Source organism: Thunnus albacares, chromosome 4, assembly GCF_914725855.1.
Source record: "Thunnus albacares chromosome 4, fThuAlb1.1, whole genome shotgun sequence".
Classification (NCBI taxonomy): Eukaryota; Metazoa; Chordata; class Actinopteri; order Scombriformes; family Scombridae; genus Thunnus; species Thunnus albacares.
Genome location: NC_058109.1, coordinates 28,676,832 through 28,686,131, shown reverse-complemented (window position 1 = coordinate 28,686,131; position 9,300 = coordinate 28,676,832). Strand labels below are relative to the sequence as shown.

Genomic DNA, 9,300 nt, shown 5'->3' with positions numbered 1-9,300 from the left:
AGGAGAAGAGAGAGAGAGAGAGAGAGAGAGAGAGAGGAGAAGAGAAGAGAAGAGAAAAGGTGGAGAGTGTGTCTGATAGACAGTCTGTTGAGCTTGTCTGGATGTTTCTGCTCATTCAGCTCTCCTTTTCCCTTTTCACCTGCAGCCTGTGAGGACAACACAGGCCAGACAGGTGTGTGAGGAGGGTCTGTCTTCATTTTGTGAACATGGGTGGACTTGCAGTATGAGGACGCCTGGATGCACAAGGAGACGGATGGATGGAGGAACATGTAAGTAAGTCTTTGGCATGAAACCTGTTTAAAATATATGTGGCAGAGAAATTCATACAATATTCCTCTTTTACACCACCAAAAGATCCAGTTATGATATGTGTATTAGTCTAACTCTGCATGCATGTTTGAGGAACTCTTTGTGGTCTGTGAGATTCAGTGCCAGAGGTTAAATTTGGTTGTATTGCGCTACAGCTCCATAGATAGAAATATCAAGCTGACTCAGAGCAATATTGTCACTACTGATATGCAAATAACCCTGTCCTCGGTGCAGATTATCATTATCAGGATGGCACCAAACACACTAAACACAGTTGTGTATACATTTCATTTCCATAGATTAGTGACCCCTAGTGAACTGATCGCCTCATAAGGCGATTGAGCCTGAATAAGCTTCCAGCACGGGCCTGTTTGGGTCATGATCTGACCATACCTGTGTGCCAGGCGCTGAGTAAGTCGCCCACACCTCAGAGTCATTTGAATGAATTTACATTTACACTGGAGGCATTTAGCTGACAAATACTTATCTATTTATGCCTCATGGTATAATGAGTGCTCGCACGGGAATGTCAGTGTGAGGGTGTTGTCTGATCCCACATACACACACACACACACACATGATAGAGGAAAAGCTCATATCACATACATGCAAGTCAGGAAGAGTGAAAGAGGTCCATTCAGTGGCAGTGCTCAGCTATGATGAAGACATAATACTATTCAGCTGAGCTTTGCATTGACGGGCTGTAAAAGTCTTGCGCTGCTCTTCACCTCCCCGCATCACTTCGTCTAAATAATGTGTCTGCAGAGTCTTTTTCTTTTCATTTAGCCCCTCAGCAAACTGACTCACTACTGTTCATGCACGCAAGGAAGATGAATAGCTTGAGGAGCTGGAGATCACTTCAGTCACATTAGAAAGATGCAGGCAGGGGCTGTGTGTTTAACACCCTGCCCCTGTTTAGCGACATAACCATAGATATAAAACACTAGACGTGATGTGTCGTAATTACTTGTCATTCTGGGATGGAACCATATGGCAGCCATCTTACCTGGGTCCAGTTTTAAACTTGCTGTAATTGGATCCTATAGTGAAAGAGGCTTATGTTATAATCCTTTTATTTTTCTACCAATACACCAATATCATTTTTTATTCAAAGTAATGAGTGTAAGACAACCATGCCTGTCTAGAATGAACTACAAAAGAAAAGATTCTGGTAAAATTTTGATTATTATAACTCCAAAAGAACAAATCATGCTTTCAATCATGAAGATAATCTCATAATTGTGCGTTTATATTGCATACAATAATTTTAATTTTTCAATTTTGCCCGAACTTAAGAACTGTCTACACTACTAATGTACTACATTGAGCAATATCTTTCATAAAAATCCTAAATAGATTCAGTATCATGGCCTATATTGGCAGACAATTACAGTCAGAAATACAAGATAGAAACACACTTACTGTAATAACTCTCTCTCTCTCTCTCTCTCTCTCACACACACACACACACACACACACACACACACTAACTCACTGGCAAATACTCATTAACATTGCTGATATCCTAAAGTACATGGCTAAATACTTAATTGTTTCAAATTCATAGTTAAATTCAGGAATAAATAAAAAAAAACAATACTTTTGCTCTCAGGGAATGCCTCTCTCTCTCTCTCTCTCTCTCTCTCTCTCTCTCTCTCTCTCTCTCTCTCTCTCTCTCAGTGGTTCTTAAATTTTGGGCACAGAGCAATGGAGGGAGAGAGGCATGTTGTCTACTCATGAGGTAAGCTGACAACAAGTGATGACTGCTAGATTCAAGGTGGCTAATTTAGGGTTAGTTGGATGTGGTGAACATGTAACATTTAGCGTGACCCCTTGGCCTTGAACAACAATATGTTGACTGATTGTGTGGTTGGTTAGTGTTCCTGTCAAGGATGTGGCTAACGTTGATGTTGTGCTGATATGCCTGTGCTTCATTTTTTGTGTAGATTGTAGCGTAGCTGGCTTGCTGGATTTGTCTTGAGATATTATGAAATGATATTTAGGAGTGAAGATGAGTGCTTCACTTTGTCATTAACATGTTGTATGTGTACTTTACATTTGAATGACAGCTGCTTGGCAGTCAAATGTTAGGGTAATAATAATAACTTTCTTATAATGTTACTAAACATTACCTTTGAGCTCTGAGCTCTAAGCTCTTAGCGTAGCTAACATTAAAGCAATGTTTGCTGGATATAATTTATCTGTTTAACTAATAGATCAATGCTGTTGAGAGCTAGCAATCAGCAATAATTCAGAACTCAGCTGGTCCATTAAAGGTGCAGTGTGTAGAATTTAGTGGCATCTAGTGGACAGGACTTGGCAGAAATGGAGTATAATATTCATATGTATGTTTTAATTTGTGTATAATCACATGAAAACGCCCTTTATATCTACATAGGGATCAGGTCCTTTTCCACAGAGCCCGCCATGTTGCACTGCCATGTTTGTACAGTAGCCCAGAACGGACAAACCAAACACTGGCTCTAGAGAGGGCCTTTCACGAGTTTCGTGGCCACCATAGGTTCTCCTACACAGTTGGAAGGGGAGGGTATTCAGTTGGTTGCAATCTGCAACCTCACTGCTAGATGCCACTAAATCTTACACACTGAACCTTTAACGTTACTTGGTAGTTAATAGTAAAAAATACCTAGTTTATTAACTTTATGTAGTTTTAGTTGACCTTTATATAAAAAATAAATGTCTCATCTACTCTATACTGACGTGTGGAAAGTGATGCCAACCTCCCTGGTGTCTTTGGTTCTTGTAGTAAGGCATTTAGGTTCTGTACAGCCGACAACCATAGTTTGCTGCCCATAGGTTATGATTTTAAACAATACCCATGTAAGATGGTGGATGGCTATCCAATGAGTTATGATGTAAAGTTGCATCTAGTGTTTTGTATCTATGCACATGAAACTGAATACACACACTTTGCTTTGTTTCTAGTGGAAAATATTACTATGGAAGCTTGATTGACATAGTAACATAATATTAACCCAAAGGAGGTAAGTTTAGCAATAAAATCAAACCTCTAACTTTACACCCTTCCCATTCTTTTACTTTGCTTTGTTCTCACTATGTTCATTCTTTCACCAGCCACACTGTGCAGTACATTGTTACCATAGTAACTTTTTTTTACAAAGGAGTTGGTAAATGTCCATCAACCTAATCCCCATCAATACCCAGCAATTGGTGGTTGTAAAGCTTTAATTTGGAGCTGATGGTGAAGTTATTGTTGAAATGTCGAGGGGATATTTACAGGCAGTGATCTCACCAGATGGCAGATTCAGATGGAAGAGTACATTTCACTTGTATAACACTCACAAAAGACAGTTGTTGTTTGTTTTGTTTTTTTTTAAAAAAAAAAAAAAAAAAAGGTGAATGCAGCAGAACCAGAGATATTGTCTTTTTTTCCTCTTCCTTGTCAAAACTATAGACGCAAATATGGACGCAGCCACTGTGACATTATAGCTTTCTGAAGAGCGGTTTTAAAGCTCAAAGTGGCTCCAGCATTCACCATCTTGGCAGTGCCTGACTCCGCCTAACTCCTGGCTAATCCAAAATGGGCAAAGAGGTGGAGCTGAGGCGGGTTTCAACAACCAAGTTACAAGACTGGATTACATCCCCAGAGAACAAGTGTACTCTGACTTTTGGTAGTGATCCAATGTTTGTAGCAATTTTGGTCCCATAGTAAGCAATGGAAAAACACGTGTCAGAGCTGTTTTTTATGAAATATCTTGAAAATAAACATGCTAAAGACATCAAACCTAGGTCACAGGTTTCATATGCTATAACCTTTCAAGGCAATGTTCAATTTCAAGGGCTGCTGAGCACTCCTGCAAGATTGTGTGCCAGTTGTAGGCGACACCTATGTTTTAAAATGCTTTTTCTTTAAAGCAATATGAACATAAACTAAAGTCAGCTTCCATGTGCATGCAGGAGAAAGTCTGTAGCATTTCAGGCAATTTCTCCACCTGTGGCCTTGAGCAGGCTACAAAAGTCTTTTTTTTTACAAAGGAGTTGGTAGATGTCCATCAAACTAATGCCTATCAATACCCCAGCAATTGGTCGTTGGAAAGCTTTAATTTGGAGCTAATGGAAAAGTTACTGTTGAGATGTTGAAGGGATTTTTACAGACAATGATCTCACTAGGTGGCAGTTTCAGGGGGAAAAGTTTTGTCATTTATTAGAATAGTACTCCACCAAGTTAGCATTTTGCACATATGACACTCTCAATGGACAGTTTTTTTAAAAAGATGCAAAATTGAATGCAGCAGAACCAGAGATAAATTCTGTGGTAATGTATCACAGAATCTGTAGTACTATATCATAGATTTATCACACAGTACATCTATGTTTCAAAATGCTAAAACTCTTTAAGGCAATATGAATATAAACCAAAGTCAGTTTACATGTACACACAGAGGCAAATCTGTAGCATTTCAGGCAATTTTGCCACCTGCGGCCTTGAGTAGGCCACAGAAGTCTGGTAACCTCACTTCTTTCTAACTACACAACCCCAGATTTTCTTCATTTTCAAGTCTTCAGACCCAACCAACTTTTATTAATTTATTAGGCTTCTCTGGAGCCAAAAGGCAAAAGGCTTTACACAACTTTTTTCACATATGCAGTAGTATTCCTAAATCGGTGGAGTTTCCCTTTAAAGGACCAGTGTGTAAAATTTAGTGCCATCTAGCAGAATGGAACGGAATGTAATAAAATATTCATAAGTGTGTTTTAATTAGTGTGTAATCGAATGAAAATACGAATCGTTGTGTTTTCGTTACCTTAGAATGAGCCCTTTTTATCTACATAGGGAGTGGGCTGTCTTCCATGGAGGCCGCCATGTTGCACCGCCCAGAAGTAGCCCAGAATGGAAAAACCAAACACCGGCTCAAGAGAGGGCCTTTTGGGTTTTTCACGAGTTTCACGGCCACCATAGGTTCTCCTACATGCTTGGAAGGGGAGGAGGAAGGGGTATTCATTTGGTTGCAAGCTGCAACCTCACCACTGGATGCCACTCAATCTTACACACTGGTCCTTTAAGCATATTTTAAAGAGAGAGACAGTGACAGACAGAGAGTCTGAATAAAAAACATAATTTTCTCCATCTCGCTGCCTTGTTTGTGAGGATAGAAAGCACACCAATATGTGTTTCTTCTACTTTTCAGATCGTGACAACATTGGACCCATCTATCTGAAATGCTTGCCAAGAGATTAATGGAATCTGTGTCACATGATCACTACACCTCCTCAACTTCTGCAGGACAGCATGCAGCGCCAGTGTGAGTGACAGTGAGTGTGAGCCAATGAACTTCACACCAAACCCGACTCTTGTCCCAGACAGGGACAGCCTCCCACTCAAAAAGAGGGACCAAAGACAGAGCACACCACAGCAGCAGCAGCAGCAGTGTGATGCTGCAACATTCAAGGTGCCCTACCCTTACAAGAGCCACAGTGAGTTTAAGATAAAACACACCAGCCCGTTCCAGCCCGTACCAAGACGGGTTCCTGCACTCTATCAACCATGGATGCAGACACATGCATCCACCAGGTCCAAACCTCACGTCCTCTCAGCGTTCAGGGAGCATCATGGCTGGGCAGAGTGGAGGGAGTTCAACCCCCTGCATCCTGGATGGGACTTTTCTCACCACTATCAGCACCACGGTCACTTGCCCAGCCACCACAGAGAAATCAGCCTCCACCCGAGCCATTCACACCACCCCTCCAGATTCAACCCAGTCTCCCCGGTCACTGAGGGTTTCCATTGGGTGGGTGGAGAATACAGCTGGGAGCAGCTCAAGACATTAAGGGACAAGAGTTTTATCACAGAGAGGCAGAGCAACGGGAGGAATAAAGGACCTTATATGAGAAGAAAAGACAGAAGAGACGAGTATTTTCCAAGAGTTGAAAAACCAAGTCCTCCATCGTTGAGTACATACCTACCTCACTCTCCACATGGGGACCTTACACTGCAACATGATTTGTTGCACAAATCAACAAAGGTTCTCAAACATCCTGTTTCTGGACCGTCATTACATTCCTTCATAAGAGTTTCTCCTGATAACTTAAACAACACATGCACGTCCACAACAGAGGATGCATCAAGATCTCCTGCCCTCCCCTCCTCCGAGCGAACCAATGCCTCCTCGTCCTCCTCTTCCTCCTCTTCCTCTCCGAACCGTTTTCCCTGGCTGCTCCCTCACTTTGTGGCCGGCTCTCTGATCGAGCTCAGGGACGGGCGACTGAGAAGGGTGGAACACCTGCAGACGGAGGATTTCCTGCTTGGTTCACTGGCCTGTCCAGACTTGCGCCTGAGCTGTTGCACAGTGCAGAGCATCTCCCCCTCTGCCTCCCCCTCTTCCATCTCACGCCTCCTCATCCTGTTGCATGACCAGCAGTCCCAGGTGAAGCACAAGAGAGGGAAAGAAAAGGAAAATCACTTTCACTGTTTTACACCATTCACAGCTGACCCTCCACCAGCAGCTGTCTTTATTCTCATTAAGTAGTGTATCTATCAAATGCTGCAACTGGAAATGACTGTATACAGTCTTTGAACTTGATGTTCCATCACTTTTAGATGAATGGGGTTAAGATATATAGTACAAATTCTAACATCATCAAATTTTTAATGAGAAAAGGCCTGTAGTCAAGCTTGGACTATAACATGTGAAAGGATAGGGCTGGTCGTGGTTCTTGTTGTTAACAAAGCCCATTAAAAGACCAAAACTAAGACTGCAACGATTAGTTGATTAATTGATTAGTTGATCGAAAGAAATGTAATACATTTCTTAAACTCATTTTTCAAGCAAGAGTGCCAAATGTTCTTTGGTTACAGCTTACAGTCAGACAAAACAAAAGTTGCAAATTGAAGATGTCACCAAGAAATTGTGAATGCCACTTTGTCACAATTATTTTTTGTATTTCACTGACAAAACGATTGATCAATTTATGAAGAAAATAATCACAGATTAATCAATGATGAAAATAATTGTTAGTTGCAGTCCTAATCAAAACCAACAATTAATTGATCCGCATACATAGTAGCACCAAATGTGTATTGATCCTGAAAATAGAAAATTGTCCCCAACAAATGCAGTGTCCTGTTTGAGCTGCATTCACCAAAAAATATAGTACCCGGCTATTTCACCAGATAACCTAGCCTTGTAAAAAACTGAAACTATGTATTTGTGACGCATGTCTAAAGATTTACATCTTCAGTTGGAAGTAGTATGGACTAACACATTTTTAGTTTTGGTCTCCTCTCATCTGATTTGTTGACAATAACAGAATATAAGTAGAATGACAGCATCATTATCCTTTAAGCAATAAGCTGATATGTACCAGACTGCATTTAAACTAAAGGTCTCTCTATATCTTAGGTGTGTGGGTGGTTTCAAAAAGGGTATGAAATCATTAAAGACTTTTCTCACCATAAATCAGCACAAGTAATCTCTTCAAACTGGAACAACAACACCCCCTAGTGGGTAAATGTACAAGCTGCATTTCTCTCTAATCGCACTGTTGCTGTGTCTTCTTCTCCTCCAGGAGTTGGTGGACGTCTATGTGGAGTATCCATTCTTTGTGCGTGGACAGGGCTGGTCCTCCTGCAGCCCTCAGAGAACTGCCCGTCTCTGTGGCCTGCAGTGCCGCCAGCTCAGTGTGGGGGACGTCTGCCTGGCTCTCACCCCTGTCTCAGCCCCCCAGCCTTCACCGTCAGCCACCCCGGAGGCTGAAACCTCACCCAGGAAATCAGAGGGAGAGTGTGGGTCTTTAAAGGCATCAAGCCCCCAGGTTCCCCCAGGGCCAGAGAGTCCAGCCAGGGGGCAGAAGAAGGAGGCAGAGGCAGTCCGGAGGAGACACTATTCAGCCCCTGAGCTACGAGGTCCAGGCACAAATTGCATATAGTGAAGAGGGGAGCAAGTCAGTCTCTTTTAAGCTCTGCTATATTCAGCCTATATTTATTGTCTCTCTACCTCCTAAATCCTTTTTCAGTGCTTGATTGTGTTTTGAATTTGTATCTGAGGAAAAAGAGCTAAAGAGGAAAGATCTCAGGATCCCCTAGAGGTAAACTTATATTAGCACTGTATTTATCAAGGTAAGTCAGGGATCGAATCTGAGTTAAACATTACATTTTCAGTAAGCTTGAGCAAAGAGCAAGTCATGACAGAATTCACATGTTGAAAAGCTCTTCAGTACAGTTTTGTGAGAAACTGGGGGAACCTAGGTGTAAATCTTTGTTGCCATAGAGAGAAACCCTTGAGCTGCTCCAGTGACAATGAACTTGAGAAAGATCTTGTAGGCTCAAAGAATATTGGTTGAGTTTAAAGTGAGCGTTCAAATGATTGCAAGCAGTTCTGACAAAATCAGCCCACATTCCTTGAAGAGCACAGAAAGCTTCTCCCTCAGGTCTTTCACTGCTGATGATATCGTTTAAAGTTTATCTCTCTTCTGCCTAATATTATGTAAGAGTTCTTCATGAACCCACATGATAGATTTCATTCCAAATTAATGCAATTCATTATTCCTCAGTTTAAATGAATATTCACATTGACAATCAACTCTCTTTCTGATTGTATCAGCAAGATTTAGTGCTCTAAATCTTCTACCTCTATTTTCTATTTAAGGTAAAAATCTGTGTTTGGGCAGTGTTGTAATATGCTATGCTGGAAGCTTTCAGCTTCTCGGTGAATGTCAGTGTGAATGCCTCATTTGCTTGGTTGTTACAGCATATAGCAGCTTTGCTTTTTGTACTGATGCCCCTTTTAAAATGTTTGTCCCAATATTAAAAGTGGAGATGCTTGTGTTATTCTAAGTACTCTAAGGGCACAATTTGTGAATGGTGTACAGTGTGATACATGCTTCACATTTTGACAATCAGCTGAATGTGAGAAAATTTAAATGTGGACCACAGGGACTCGATCTGATGTCATAGTCAGAGCACACAGGTGGCTGTACAAACAGATCAGGTCTTTAACTTGTGAAACAGTT

General features: G+C 41.4%; 1 protein-coding gene across 1 annotated transcript; it reads left to right on the top strand.

Annotated features, from left to right (window-relative positions):
- On the top strand, positions 1–9,299 carry LOC122980970 (ataxin-1-like). Its single transcript, XM_044349437.1, has 3 exons — positions 1–269; positions 5,481–6,716; positions 7,858–9,299. Exons 2-3 carry the CDS (start codon positions 5,619–5,621, stop codon positions 8,215–8,217), a joined length of 1,458 nt encoding a protein of 485 aa, XP_044205372.1. The 5' UTR covers positions 1–269; positions 5,481–5,618; the 3' UTR covers positions 8,218–9,299.
- Position 9,300: the final 1 nt, after the last annotated feature.